General features: G+C 52.8%; 2 protein-coding genes across 2 annotated transcripts in view; one reads left to right on the top strand and one right to left on the bottom strand.

Moving 5' to 3' along the window:
• The first annotated feature begins 734 nt into the window (after positions 1 to 734).
• Positions 735 to 4,303, top strand: LOC111064873 (N-acetylgalactosaminyltransferase 6). Its single transcript, XM_022352700.2, has 4 exons — positions 735 to 974; positions 1,261 to 2,109; positions 2,167 to 2,935; positions 2,996 to 4,303. Exons 2-4 carry the CDS (start codon positions 1,508 to 1,510, stop codon positions 3,659 to 3,661), a joined length of 2,037 nt encoding a protein of 678 aa, XP_022208392.1. The 5' UTR covers positions 735 to 974; positions 1,261 to 1,507; the 3' UTR covers positions 3,662 to 4,303.
• A 1,796-nt stretch (positions 4,304 to 6,099) lies between these two features.
• LOC111064872 (DNA N6-methyl adenine demethylase) overlaps positions 6,100 to 15,308 on the bottom strand; it is a 99,170-nt gene continuing 89,961 nt past the window's right edge. The window contains 9 exon segments of the mRNA XM_022352699.2: positions 6,100 to 8,168; positions 8,313 to 9,565; positions 9,678 to 10,191; positions 10,259 to 10,422; positions 10,497 to 10,701; positions 10,780 to 12,853; positions 12,856 to 12,943; positions 12,945 to 13,483; positions 14,837 to 15,292. Of these exon segments, the coding sequence (XP_022208391.2) occupies positions 6,712 to 8,168; positions 8,313 to 9,565; positions 9,678 to 10,191; positions 10,259 to 10,422; positions 10,497 to 10,701; positions 10,780 to 12,853; positions 12,856 to 12,943; positions 12,945 to 13,483; positions 14,837 to 15,292 (6,750 nt within the window). The 3' untranslated portion in view covers positions 6,100 to 6,711.

Below are 15,308 nucleotides of genomic sequence, written 5' to 3'. Positions count from 1 at the left end.
TTTGTCAGTGAGCAATTTTCCAGTTTCATATCAATCAGCTTTGTCAGCGGAGGACGGAGCAAACAAACGCAACAGGCAGCCCGTCATCAATCAGCTTGTAGCGAGCAATTTGCCAGTTTCATATCAATCAGCTTTTGTCAGCGAGCAATTCGCCAGTTTCATATCAATCAGCTTTTGTCAGTGAGCAATTTGCCATTTCATATCAATCAGCTTTTGTGGGGGGGGGGGGCGCAACGGCGCTGGCAATTTCCAGTTTCATATCAATCAGCTTTTGTCAGCGAGCAATTCGCCAGTTTCATATCAATCAGCTTTTGTCAGCGAGCAATTAGCCAGTTTCATATCACAACATATCATGGTACGGCAGCCTGCTGCAACTACGAATTGCACGAGTCTGGCAGCGCCACAAAACGACGTCACATTCGTTTTATGTTGTTTTTGTTTGAACCTTAATATGTAAATAATCCAATAAAAAGGACTTTTAAAAACTTGCCAATCCTGAAAAAAATGTATGTATCTATCGGATAAAATTATTTGTTTAGGGCTGAGAGGGCCAACTAGTAATATTAAACGGAATATCCAATCCAATCATATCAAAAGCGCAACGACTGTAGCTCGATACTATTATCATGATAGTCGCAAAACCGTCGATAGTAGAGGCTAGAAGTAAAATATCGATACTATCGATAGTGCCCTCGATGGTTTGACACCTCTATAGCAAGTTGTTGTTGATTGAATGAACAAAACAACTAAGCTAATTTTCGTGGACGTGGAGGCAACGACCCTTTGTTTGTTATGCTAATTAGAAGATTAAATTCCAGATTTCCGTTTAGTTAATGTATGTAGAATATAAGAGTACGTTTTAGTTTTGAGATTTAAAACTGTCACGAATATAGCCAAATTACAAGTAATAAAAAATAACAAACTAAAATAGGAGATAGCATATATTTAGTGCGCATAGTTGGTATTCGAATAAGGTAAGTGCTGATTTCGTTGACAGCTCCGCCGGTCACTCGTTTCAGTCACTTTTGCCCGTCGCCGGAAGTTCCTAGAGTGCTCTGTACTGCTTTTATCACAACTTTATTTCAATTTGGTAAAAATGTCTTTGCAAGCAGCGACAGCCACTGCCACTGCCACAGCAACGGCAACAACAGCGCTCTCTTATCGGCGATTCGTGTTTAATGTGTTCTTGCTCGGAGCCCTCGTCAAAGATATGGTTATTTATATATACGTTCTTGTACATGACTATGTGTCTGTTTCTAGTTTGTCTTTGCAGCAAGTCGTTGTCGGGCCTGGCGCCCACGTTTCAGTTTGTTTTTGACGACGGTGCTACGTCTAGCTCCAGCGGCTGTTCCAGTCAACACCTGAGCTAATACACGCCAACAACTGCCGTGCAGTGCCGCATCGCGCCGTACGCCACCGTAGCGTGGCTGCCTATGTCGTTGAAGCCACCGCCCTGACACGTATTCGGCGTATGCAGTGACAGGAAAAGGAGATCTAAGGACCAAGAATGCGGAGGCCCAACTTCAAGTGGATGGTCAAGTCCATCCTGCTGCTGCTGATATCGCTGACCCTGTTGGTGCTCATCACCAGCTGGATATCTTCGAGCCCCTACACCAACCGGCCCGTTCATCACAGCGTCGAGCCACAGCCCGAGAAGGCAGAGCTTTTAGCTCCAAAAGCCGCCGATGTGAACGAAAATGTAGTAGAACGTATCCAGCCCATTCACGTAGATCCGCTGAAGCCTCATCCCAAGCCGCAACAACAGGCGCAACCAGAAGGCGTAGACGAAAACGAACCGGAACCAGATTATCCTGACGAAGGACGCAAACGAGTGCGGCCGAAGAACGACAATTATGGCCAGCAGCCTGAGCTGGAGCTACATCTGAAGCCACATGACATTGGGAAGAACGTAAAAGATTGGCACGACTACGTGGCGATGGATAAAGATGCTGTGCGCGTTGGTATCGGGGAAGGAGGAAAACCGGCCAAATTGGAAGATGAGGCGACGAAAGAGCAGGAGCGTAGAATGTCTTTGGAAAACGGCTTCAATGCTCTGCTCTCCGACTCCATATCTGTAAATCGCTCGCTGCCCGACATTCGCCACAAACTGTAAGTAAGGCAAAAGCAGCCCACGATCAGCCCACTAACCATTCAATTTCCATACAGCTGCCGCCAGAAGGATTACCTGGTCAAGCTGCCCACTGTCAGCGTCATCATCATTTTCTACAACGAGTATCTGAGCGTGCTGATGCGCTCTGTGCACAGTCTTATCAATAGGTCGCCCCAAGAGCTGCTCAAGGAGATAATTTTGGTGGACGACTTCAGTGATCGGGACTATCTGCACGCCGAGCTGGAGCTCTACATAAAGGAGCACTTCAGTCAAATCGTTCGAGTGGTGCGTCTGGCCAAGCGCACGGGTCTGATTGGAGCCCGGTCGGCCGGGGCACGGAATGCAACCGCGGAAGTGCTCCTCTTCCTCGACTCGCACGTGGAGGCCAACTACAATTGGCTGCCCCCGCTACTGGAGCCGATTGCCAAGAACAAGCGCACGGCTGTCTGTCCCTTCATCGACGTCATCGACCACACCAACTTTAACTATCGCGCCCAGGACGAGGGTGCACGCGGTGCCTTCGACTGGGAGTTCTATTACAAGCGACTGCCTGTGCTGGAGGAGGATCTAAAGTATCCTGCCGACCCCTTCAAGAGTCCCGTCATGGCTGGAGGCCTTTTCGCCATATCCAGGGAGTTCTTCTGGGAACTTGGCGGCTACGACGAGGGCCTGGACATCTGGGGCGGCGAGCAGTACGAGCTGAGCTTCAAGATCTGGATGTGTGGCGGCGAAATGTACGATGCGCCCTGCTCCCGCATTGGCCACATTTATCGCGGTCCTCGCAATCACGTGCCCAGTCCCCGAAAGGGTGACTACCTGCATAGAGTAAGTGTAATTGAATAAATTGATTGAATCGTCTCTCATCAGGTCCCCCTTACCTTGCAGAACTACAAGCGGGTGGCCGAAGTCTGGATGGATGAGTACAAGCACTTCCTGTACGAGCATGCCGATGGCATCTACGACCGCATCGATGCCGGAGATCTGACGGAACAGAAGGCGATACGTCAAAAGTTAAACTGCAAATCCTTCAAGTGGTTCATGGAGGAGGTGGCATTTGACTTGATGAATAGCTATCCGCCCATAGATCCGCCCACATACGCGCTCGGCGCCATACAGAATGTTGGCGATAAGCGCCTATGCATAGACACGTTGGGACGCCGAAAACACAACCGGATGGGCATGTACGCCTGTGCCGATGACCTTAAAGTGCCACAAAAGTCTCAGTTCTGGGAGCTCAGCTGGAAGCGGGACTTGCGGCTGCGTCGCAAAAAGGAATGTTTAGATGTCCAGATTTGGACTGAGAATGCGCCCGTCTGGCTCTGGGACTGCCATTTGCAGGGGGGCAATCAATACTGGTCATATGACTACCACACGCAGACTATCAAGCACGGCCAGGAGGGGAGGCGGTGCCTCGAGCTGGTACCCTTCGCGCAGGAGCTGGTGGTGAACGTGTGCAACGACACTAATCTGTTCATGAAGTGGAACTTTGGCTCCTTCAATAAGACGGCGCTAGACAACTACGACAAGGATCTCGTCCTAGATCTGATTTGATTGACTCAATTCCCACTTGCCATGTACTTAACACTTCAATGTAAATATCTAGGCTACACATACATATATGTAGGTTGTAAGACAATTGGCCCAATTTACCACGACTCAAGCGCACATTCCAATGCTGCATTAAACGAGACTTTATATACATACATATGTATGTATAGATATGTACATGCATTTATACTCTACTCGTACGTGTACGAAGATTGTAGTAATCATGTGGGTGCTAAAACACTTTATGAATTCAGTATGAGGTAGAAGAAGAAAAATGCACATGAGCGAGTGTAACTTTGTTTTCGTTTTATTTAATATTAATATCTGTTTGCTTTCAATACGCGTACTTTAAATAAATATAATTTATGTTTCTTCCTCCTTCCACTCCTCTCCACGCCGTAACTTCTTCACATTCCGTATATACTGTTATATACGTTCTAAGAGTCGCGTATTGTATTGTTTATCTCGTCTTACAATATGTATTCATGTATCTTCCTTCGTCTTCTCTGACATTTGCGCTCGTCAGGTGCGCCGTGCCTTATCTTTGTTCTGCTCTGTTCGCTCTTCTGCTGTTCTGTTTCTATACTCGCTTATTACCTATACTTCAGTGTTTTTTTAAATTGTTTTCTGCTTTATCATATGCCAATATTTATAGTATATATGGGTGTGTATATACTGGTGGTGTATGTATATGCAACTATGTATGCTGCGCGCCCCGCAAAAACTTAAAAGCCTTTCGAGGATCTGTCTTTGTTTGTGTCTGCGTGTGTGTTTGTTTGTTTGTGTGTAACTTAATAAATGGCAAAGGATTTGCTTTTATTTGAAAATGATAAAAAAGCATTTACAAACTATAATAGTTGTTGGCTCGCATAATCAGTTAATCAATTATCATAATTTACGTTAATATATATACTATATATATATATATATATATATATGTATATATATATAATTATATAAACATTTAAATATTTATCAAAACATGTTTTTTCTTGTTGCTCAAAAGTCTTCTTCGCTGCCTTACATTTACATTACATTACGCCGTAAACTATACATTCTACATGCAAGTACTACGATCTCTCTCGTCGCATCTACATCTCATTCGCCTCTGCTCTTCCCCACTTCCGTTCTTATCGTGCTAGTTCGTCAAATTATAAAAGTACAGTACGTATTATTTTCAATAACCATTTTTGTTTGTTTTGTGCAAAATATATGTATGTATAGTATGTATATGTTGGTTTGTGTCTACACTAATTTGATTTGAAATTCAGTTGCGCTGCCACACTTTCATTTTCCTTATCATCTTCATTTTCATTTTCTGATTTTGCTTTTGTTTTTGTTTTTTTGTGTCTTTGTGTTTGTTTTGTTTGTTTGTTTGTTTGGATGGATACAACAATTACATTACAAATGAGTAGGCAAATAATTAGTTAATTTATAGTAGTTGTTGTTTTTGTTGGTTGTTTGTTTGTTTAGTGCTTAATACTTGATTGGTTTCGAGTCTTTTTGGGTTTTCGTTTTCGTTTTCATTTTTCTTTTTCTTTTTGCCGTTTAAATGAAATATTATCTTTCTGCCTTTCTTTGCCATCCACACTTACAGCGCTCACCTCACTTGGAAAAATCATAATAACTACACCCTAAAACATTTTACGATCATTTTCTTGGGCGCATAAATAAATATATAACTGTGTGTGTGTGTGTGTTTTGCTTAAGCTACGTTTAAATTATGATTTAAGTTTTAAAAAAAGTGTCTTGCTGCCTTACATTTTCCCAGCTTTAATGCACACTCGCGCTCTCTTCTCTAACAAAAAACGAACTGGATCTGTCGTCTCTGGCCCTGCCATGGAAGGATTGAAGCTAACGATTAAACAAGCAATCCAAATGGAAGCCTGCTCTGCTTGAGTGTTGAGTGGGATACCCAAAGAGCATCCACATTCATCACCCAAGGGGAACAGCCTCTCATTTGTCTTTGGAGCAATTTGAATCCGATTGGCACTGGAAATTGGCCCGAGCACCAAGGGACAGACAAATTGAGGGAACTTAGCTGGAACTGAACTGTACTCTTTTGCAGTGTGGTGTAGTGTAGTGTAGTGTAGTTTATCGACTTGGCTTTTTATAGTAAGAACTGCTTCTGTTTCTGTTACCAACTATATTGTTTTTGTGTGTGTGTGTGTGTGTATGTTGCGAAATTCTTTACGTTTTTCTAGTTGCTTTAAAAAATTGTTTATTTGTACTTTTGGCAATGATCTTTTTGTTTGTTTAACTTCCACTAACTCTTAGTATGTTCCTTCGTTGCTGCTCGCGAGAGAAACTCAAGCAACGTTTCATTAGCATTTGCTGTTTATTTTAGTTTTAGTGTGTTGGTTTTTTTGTTATTTGTTATTTGTGATTTTTGTTTTTTCTTTTAGTATTTGTTTTGTTGTTCTGTAGTTTGTTGTTGGTTTTGTTTGTAGTGTGATTGTTTCGTTAAGTTTCGTTTCGTTTTGTTTTCACTCCATTTCATTCCTTTAAAGTTTAAACATAGACAAAAATAACTAATTTACTCGTAACACATGTGGACAACGGCTGCTCCTGTTGTCGTTGGCTTAAGAAACTAAAGTTGATAGATTTATTAAACTAGCTGCATGTTCTTGTGGTTTATTTTCATTCAGTGTAGCTTGGGCTTTGTGTGTGTGTGTGTGTGTGTGTGCTGTGGAATGGTGGACTGGCAGCGCCAACTCTCTTTCGTATTCATCCAACTTGCTCTTCTGCTCTCTGCTCTCTACTCTCCCTTCTCCTCTCTCCCTTCTCCTCCTCGTATGGCACACGAAATCAGACGCATATACAAAAATAATTTACTGGGTTTTGCTTTGAGAGAATTTTCAGTCATTGTGTGGGACTTAAGATTAGAGCAGCGGTGCTTGGGGCAGCAGTGGAACTGGAATTGGAACAGCACCCGTTGGATCCAGTTGCGGGGAGTGCTGCCCCTGAGGATGATGATGCTGCTGGTGCTGATGCTGATGCTGATGATTACCAGTAGAAGGATCTGCTGAGCCGCTGATAGGCGGACAGCCGGTTCAGGTCTGCTGCTGCTGCTGCTGCAGCGGCGGCTGCTGCTGCTGCTGCCCCGCTCCTGGCGTGGGAGCCTGGCCACCCTGGCCATTCCCATTGCCATTGGCGCTGGCGTTGTTGCTGCCATTCGTGGACGAAGTCGGACTGCTATTGCCCTCCTGATAGGGCCCCGTAACCACACAAGGATGCATAGGAAACAGGGTCGTCCACGACGTGGTCGTTAGTGTTGGTACGTGGAGGGCAACTTTCTCGTTTTTTGGCTGCTGTTCGTTCGACTGTGACTTCTTGGCGCTCGCATCGGCGCTGCTCTTCTTCTTCTTGCTGCCGCTGGCTCCGTTCTTCAGCGGCTGTCCATTCTCCTTCTTGATGGCGGAGGGCGGCACGGGGGCCAGCTCATCGTGGCCGAGCATCGCATCGTCCAGGTCCAGGTCGTCGTCCTCGCCGGCGGCCTTCTTCAGCAGACGCTCGCGCTCCTCTTTGGCTTTGTTGTCGAGGTCCGTGTTGATCTTCTTCACCCGCATCTTCTCCTCCCACTCGTCGATGCCGTGCCGGAGGCGATTCAGGTTGCGGTGCTGGTAGAAGATCAGCGTCATCCGCGTCGGATGGTGGCGGTCCGGCCGCCGCACAGCCGTCGTCGCATGCATCTCGTGCTTGGCGCACTCGATCAGGACGCTGCCGTGGTTCAAGGCGATGGCCACGCCCCCCATCTGGGGATCCTGGAAGGCCTCGATGTTCTCATTGATCTCGGCCACCTCGCCGATGGGCTCGATCTTGCTCGAGTTGGTGCTGACCGGCGATGCTGTCGGGCCCGTGGGTCCGCTTGCACCCCCTCCCGTTCCACCCAATCCTCCCACCGACCCACCGCCATTGGCATCGCTGCCCGTCGAGTCACCGGGTGGCGGCACCGCCAATGGCGTCGCCACTGTGGGCTCCACCGTGGGCACCGTTCCCATCTGGCCGACAGCGCCCACAGCTCCGTTGCTGAGATCCGGCAGAATGGTCTGCGGCGGCGTTGCCGCCAGCTGCTGCTGCTGATGCTGCTGCTGCTGTTGCTGCTGATGCTGCTGGTGGTGCAGTGGTGTGGGCGCCGTGATCGAGGGCTTCTGCAGTCCTGCGATCGTCGGCGCAACGGCCCCGTGCGAAGCTATCAGCGTGCCACCTCCTCCGGCGGCCGGATTCGCCGCTCCGTAGCCGGATCCGGTCTGATGGTGGCCGTACACGTTCCAGTTGGGCGACGGCGGTGGCGGCGTGGGCGGAGGCGTCTGCTGCGGCGGGTACATGCCGTACGGCGAGTACGCCTGGTGGTGGTAGCCGTAGTTGTAGTTCATGTTCTGGTACGCATCGTAGGCGGAGTACGCCGAGTGCGGGGGTGGCGGCGGCGGCGGGTACATCTGGTAGTTGTTGGCGTACTGCGCCGTGTACTGGTAGTCGCTGGGCGGCGGCTTCGGCTTGACGAATCCCTCTTGCGGGTGGTGCGGATGGTGTGGGTGGTGTGGATGGTGGTGGTGCGGATGGTGGTTGGTGGCGGCGGCAGCGGCGGAGGCGGCGGTGGTGAGTGGTGCGAGATTAGTCATCGGTTGCATGGCTGTCAAGGCGGTTAACTTACTCTCGGCCACAAGGCTGTGGTTCACCAGGGTCGTCGAGTCCGGATTCTCCTCGCTGATCATCCGGCCCTTCAGCCCTTCCACTCCCTCCACGACTCCCCCCACTCCAACACCCACTCCGGGTGGCACTCCTCCCACTGCTACGGCGCTCTGCTGCTGCTGCTGCTGCTGTTGCTGTTGTTGCTGCTGTTGCTGTTGCTGCTGCTGCTGTATGTCCGTACTCGGACCCGTGCCCGCCAGATTGGTAACCGCTGTGGGGGTCAGGTTGTTGTAGCTGGGCACATACCCGTTGGTCGCATCGTGCTGCGAGGCCGTCGTAGTGGGCGTGATCGGAGGTGGCCCTGTGGCGGGCGCTCCTCCTCCACCCACTGCCAGAATTGTGGGTGCGGCGGTGGCCGTTGGCGGCGTCACAGTGTTGTGCTGCTGTGCCGTCAATTGGGGCTGTGCCGTTGGCGTGTTTGGCGTGAGGGGCGGAACACCAGCCACTCCGGCTGGGGCTCCTCCCACTCCCGGTGGTCCGGGCTGGGCGCCCATGCCCATGGCGTGCGGCGCCGGCCAGTTGCCGTAGTAGTTGCGCGAGTCGATGTAGGAGCCCGTCTGGTAGTCGTAGGAGTAGGGCGAGTCCAGGACGGTGCTCGAGATCTGGTTGGACTGCAGCTGGGCGTCCGTGAAGGTGTCTATCATGGTGGCCATGTTCATCAGGCTCGAGTTGGAGCTCATCAGCTGGCCGGGCTGCTGCTGCTGTCCGGTGCCTGCAGCTCCTGGCGGTGCCCCCACCTGCCCGACTCCCGGCGCGCCATTGCTGGCATTCGGATTGGCGCCGTGCACGGGCGGCGTGCTGAAGGCACTGCCCGCCGGACTGGGATTGTTCGTCACTGGGGTCTGGCAGCGGGGCGAGGGCGTCGAGGGGGGCGCCGAACCCGGCGTGGAGGCGCTGGAGTTGTTGGACTGATTGGACTTGGCTTTGGACTTGGACTTGGCGCCACTTGCTGCGCCATTGGCACTGCCGGGCCCGCCCGTGCCCGTTCCGTTCTCCTTCTTGATGTGCGCCCCACCCAGGGCGGGCGGACTGCTCTGCTGGGACTGCGTCTGCGTCTGGCCTCCTCCGTTGCTGGAGCTGCTCTGGCTGTTGGCATCTCCGGCGGCGTCTTGGTCGCCATCCGGTGGGGCCGCCTCGTCGCCCTCTTTGCGCTTCTTTCCGTGGCGGCGGCAGGGGATCAGCGGCGTGGATCGGACGCGTACTTCGCAGGGGAATCTACAGACACGCAGGGCGGGGAGGGAGGAAGAACAGAAATGGGTGGGGTATGTTAGCAGTGGTCAGAGGGCAGAAGGCGGAGCTGCTGCTCAAAACTCAACGCTACACTCACTTGTCCAGCATTTGCACCGCTCCGGTGCGGTGCTTGTCCCGCTGACCCTCGATGCTCTCGAACTCGTCCGTGCCGTCCATCGTGTAGAGGGGCAGCACGTGGAACTGTTCGTCGTCGGGCAGGCGGTTGTCCCGGTTGCCCGGCTTCAGCAGTGCCACATGGACTGTGCACCCGTCCTGCATATTATGCAGATCCCGATGCGAGTGGGCGCAGAAGTCGAGGCAGGCCGTTACGCCCGAGAAGGGCTTGCCGGGCTCCAGGCCGAGGCGGCAGTCGGAGGCCTCTCCCTCGTACTTGGTTTGATTGTCGTAGGATCGCGGGCAGACCTGCTTGAAGACGGGCGCCAGGAGCGTGGCTATCAGGTTCATGTGGTCCTCGATGGCCGCCTCCTCGCTCTTCACCGACAGCCGGAACTTGCGCACCGTCTTGGAGCGGGCGTACTTGCAGCCATTGTAGTACATCGACCACGAGCAACCGAAGCTATACGACGCCCCCGATGACTCCGGATCGAGTCCTGAGGGATGGCGAAAGAGGGAAATATATTAAATGAATGGATGATGATGAATGATGCTCTTCCTTACCTTGGCAGGCACAGGTGCGGTTCTCGTTGGTGGCGCAGCGTCGCGTCGTGGGCAGGCCGTACTTGTTGAGCTTGGGGATCAGGTTCTTGTAGGCATTGTCCGCCTCCAGACGCGGCATACCGTCCCAGGCCACCATGCAGACCACAATGTAAGCGGCGATGCATCTAAGAGACGGCGGAGGAGACCAGCAATAAATAGGAATGTTCGTGGGGGGCGGGCGGTGTATGAATTGGCTTACCTGTGACCCGGTCGCTTCTTCACCACCACCAGTATCTTCTCCTCGAGATCGGCCCTGCGTATGACCCACTTGGCCACGGGACAGCCCTGCGAGGTCTTGCCCTCCTTGCCAGTGTAGACGATCTTCTCGATGCGCAACTGCCGGCCCGTCAGCTGACACCGATCCTCGAACTCGCGCCGCAACTCCATGAGGGAGGAGGCCGTTCCTGGAGAAGATTAACCACACATTAGCATTGGTTTGTTTTAGGTTTTGGAATGCTGCTAGGCTACTGGAGACTACTCACCAAGGTGCGTGTAGTAGGTGCCCGGCTCGGGGGGATTCTTGTCGGACTGGAAGCACTCGCACTCGGGTATCTCCGTCTTGTTGCCCTTCTCCAGGCGATCCGTGGTGTCGAACAGGGGATTGATCTTCTCGTGCTTCACGATGATCTCGGGTATCTCGTCCGGCTTCTGCTTGCCCTTTGCCTTGCTGGCGGCGCCCTTCATGCCGTTGTGCGCGTCCACCAGCTCGTCCTCGTCCAGCAGCTCCTCCTTGGGCTGGATGCCCAGACCCAGGCAGGTGCCGTCCTTCAGATGCTCGGCCGTGGGTGGCCGTGTTCCGCCCTGGCGACAGCACGAGAAGCCGTTGTTCAGCGGCTTGCCGTCGCCCAGATAGGTATACCCGCCGCCGCCATGCCCGTGGCCGTGGCCCAGCATTCCCATGTCCTCCAGCTTCGGCTCCAGCATCCCGTGGTGACTGAGATGCGGCGGCGCCCCGTGCGTCAGGGCATAGCGATGCGGGGGAATGGGGTAGGCGTGGGCTGGTATGTCCTTCTCGTAGTTGGTGGGCAGCGGGATGATGCTGTTGGTGTCCGGCTTGCGGTCCAGCTCCAGCATGCTCTGCCCGTGGCCGTGCCCGTGGCCATGGTGCGGATTGTTGCCGGGTGGCGGCTTGCCCCTGCCACCGTACGTCGAGTGCTGGTAGCCGGGCACAAAGTTCTGCTGGAAGTTCTGTTGGAAGCTGCTCGCTCCGGCCCCGTAGTACGCCGAGTTGTGATGGTATCCGGCGTACTCCTGCTGCCCGTGCCCATGCCCATGCCCGTGGCCGTGCCCATGTCCGTGGCCGTGGCCATGGCCATGTCCGTGCTGCTGCACGGGCTGCCCCTGGCCGTCGTTCTGGCAGAAGTCCGCGTACTGGATAAAGTTCTGGTAGTTGCGTTCGTAGCCCTCCATCTTGTTGGGCTGTCCGGGAGGACCGCCTGGTGGCGGGGGCAGACCCGGCTCCGTCTTGATGTACTGGCCGTGGTACTCCTGCCCCGCGGCCGGATGCGGGTGCGGATAGTGGGCGCCGAGGCCGGGCTTCAATCCACCCCCCGGATCCGTGGCATTTCTGTCTCTGTCAATCTCCGCTGCCGCCTCCGCGGCGGCTGCCGCTGCGGCTGCTGCCCGGCTCGCCTTGCTCCGACTGCGCGACTTCTTGGGCTGTGCGACAGGCGGAGGCGGTGGCGGGGCCTGTGCCAGCGGCAGTGGCACCGGTGGCACCGGCTGCGGCGGCAGCTCTGCGTGGCTGATGGTCGTGTGCTGTCCTGGCTGGTGCTGCTGCAGCTGCAACTGCAGCTGGGCATCCGCTCCCGGATAGCCGCCCCCGACCACAGTCGGCTTCTTAAACGACTGGGCGTGGTGCGGCTTCCAGATGTGGTCGCCACCACCTCCGATCGGCTCGGCAGCGCCCGGTCCCCCCGCCGCCTGCTGCTGCTGCTGTTGTTGCTGCTGCTGTTGGTGGGGTGGGGCGCTGCTCGGTCCGTTGGCGCTCAGCGCCGCCTCGGGCCGGAGGTGGTGGCTATACGATAAAAAATGACCGGTCTGCTGGTGTTGCTGCTGCTGCTGGCTCTGGCTCTGCGGCTGGCTGGCGGCTGCCGCCGAGACTCCGCCCTGCAGCTGGTGGTCGGGCGGCGGATCCTTGGGATCGCTCTTCCGCATGATCATGGACTTGATGCGTGTGTTAAGGTGCACTCGCTCTCCCTGTGGATAGCCTTCGCCTCCCAGCTGTTGCTGCTGCTGCTGCTGTTGTTGCTGTTGCTGCTGCTGCTGCCAGTTCCAGTCCTGCATCGGGGGCGAGGAGAGGTGTCCCTGCTGCTGCTGCTGCTGCTGTTGTTGGGGCGCCACATAAGGCTGCAGTCCGTTGCCAGTGGGCGACTGGGTCACGAGGCGTGGCTGCTGCTGCTGCTGGATGAGGCTGGTCCGCGTCGGACTTTGGGGCACTGCCAGGGGTTGGCCTTGATTGGGTAGTGGTTGCATGGGCGACGAGGCGGGCTGGGCCACTGTGGCTGGTGGGGCGGGCGTGCTGGTGCCCCCGGCGCCCGCTGCCGTCGCTTGCTGTGATTGTTGTTGCTGGGATTGCTGCTGCTGCTGTTGTTGCTGCTGCTGTTGTTGCTGCTGCTGCTGCTGCTGTTGTTGTTGCTGTTGGGGACCGCTGTAGTCGCCTGAATACCCGTTACAGTTGAGTGAGCGCGGCGGCACGCTGCTCACCCGCGGATATCCAGGCGTGTCGTTTCCCGACATCGTCTTGTTCAGATCGGCGCCCAGGTGCTGCTGCTGGGACTGCTGTTGCGTCTGCTGCTGCTGCTGCAGTCCACCCACTCCCACGGAGGACGAGGGCGGTGCCGGGGCCGTGGACACCTGTCCGGCGTAGCTGACGCTGCCCGGCGCAAATCCGGCGACACTCTGGAGCCCCACCTGATTGATGGCCGAGGGGGCCGTGGAGAGCTGCTGGCTCTGGAAGTCGTACCGCTGCACAGGGGCGGCGTACGGCGAGCGGCCGTAGTTGGGATCGAAGCCCAGGCCCGTCTGCACGTAGCCGTTGGAGGGGTAGGCGTACGACTGCGTCTGGAAGTCCAGCGAATTGAGCGATGTAATGGCCGGGGTGTTCTGTGGTATCTGCTGTATGAACTGGTTCTGCCAGCCCTGCGACGGATCCGCCTGCCACGTGGGATAGAAGGCCATAGGTGCCTGCAAATAAATGGGAAATCGATTTTAATTAGAATTATTATTCTTTTAATTAATTAAATATATCTTCAAGCAATTGGGATACTCCAGAGCATAGCTAAAGGCTCCCCTCTTTATCCGTTTCCTACGACTCATCCGCTTTTTCATTCATAAATAAACATTTTGGCCATAGAAACACAAACTCCCACAAACTGTTGTATGCATGCGAATAAATATTAACCATAAATCATATTTTGTTTGCCCTAATTAGCCACCAAACAAACTAATTGCGGGTATGGGGCAGCCGCCACCACACCCGCACCCGCCCTGAATTACAATATCCGCGCTGTGGCATGGAGTGGCAGCAGCATTTTTGTTGTTTTATTGCTGTTCCTCCTGCAGTTTGTTGTTAATTAACGCGCCTTAAATTATGCTACGCTTTGTTTTGCTCCGAATAAACAGGAAAACATCCAGCCCACCCTCTTCCCACCACCACCACATAGAAATAAAATAAAACCAGCAGGAAATACCAACAGACTGAGAGTCGGAGGACCGCCAATTCACAATCTACAATCCACAATCCGCCATCCGCAACCCGTTTTCATTTGCATTTTTACGACGGCACTGAAAAAAGTTATGAAAGTGAAAGCCACAACAGGGAGGCGGGAGGAGTAGGAGTAAGAGTAGGAGTAGCAGTAGGAGAATGGTGGATGGAGAGAGGCAACAATAAAATTCCAAAATAAAATGCAACAATTAAAATACAAACAAAATTGTTCATAGTTCAACTGTTTGCCCCGTCCCCCATCCCATCCCCCTAGAAGTATATTTATCGGGAAATTCAACAGAAAATTTCTCTGTTGTTTTTCTGTGTGGATTTATTTTCAAAGGCATTTAGCAATCATTGATAAAAATCGACAAAAATCGACAAAAATCTTTATGAATGAACGAATCGAATCGAATCTCTGTCTGGCTGTAGTATACACGTATATTGTATGTGTGTGTGTGTGTGTGTGGTATCTATAGATATTCGTGTATGTCTGGTGTCTGGTTCTGGGCTTTATTTGTGTGTTTGCACAGCTGCAGTGTGACGTGACGTATACGCAATGTTGTCCACACGAAACCTATGGGGCGGGGCAGGGGAGGCTCTAGCGAGAATTTATGGGTTTGTATTTTGCATTTTGTTGGGTTGTTGGAAACGGAAAACGAAATGAAATCAAATGAAATGAAATGCCACTGATTGACTAGCAACAGCATGACGGTCCGAAGGTCAATGGTCAAAGGTCGCAGCCGGTGCTGCTGCTGCTGGTTTTAATTGCTACATGAAAGGGAAATCGCTATGGCAATGGAAATGAAAATGCAATCGGAGTTTGGGCTCACCATTGGCTGTTGCGGTTGATCCTTCATGGTTTGAATTTGTGCTGTTATCTGATGCTGCTGCTGTGGCAAATGTTGTTGCTGCTGCTGCTGCGCCTGATGCTGCTGCAGCTGTGCGTGTTGCTGTTGCAAGTGTTGCTGCTGCTGCTGCTGGAAGTGCTGCTGCTGCTGCTGCGGATATTGCTGCTGCTGCTGTTGCTGTTGCGACAATAGTTGCTGCTGTGTCAACAGTTGCTGATGCTGCTGGTATTGTTGCTGCTGTTGCGATTGATGTTGCTGCTGCAAGCTGCCTCCTCCAACTCCTACTCCAGCGGTGGCTGCAACTGTTGCTGTTGTTGTATTTGGCGATTGCTGCGGCAACAGTGTTGCTGCCGGCGATGGACTTAGACGGGGCGATGTGGCTGATGCAGCGGCTGCACTCAGTTTATTTGCTTTGGTGGAGGTTTTGCGGGCGCGTGACTGCTGAAAGTAAGGC

Source organism: Drosophila obscura, unplaced genomic scaffold (assembly GCF_018151105.1).
Source record: "Drosophila obscura isolate BZ-5 IFL unplaced genomic scaffold, ASM1815110v1 contig_208, whole genome shotgun sequence".
NCBI classification, from domain to species: Eukaryota; Metazoa; Arthropoda; class Insecta; order Diptera; family Drosophilidae; genus Drosophila; species Drosophila obscura.
This window is presented reverse-complemented; position numbering and strand designations above follow the sequence as displayed.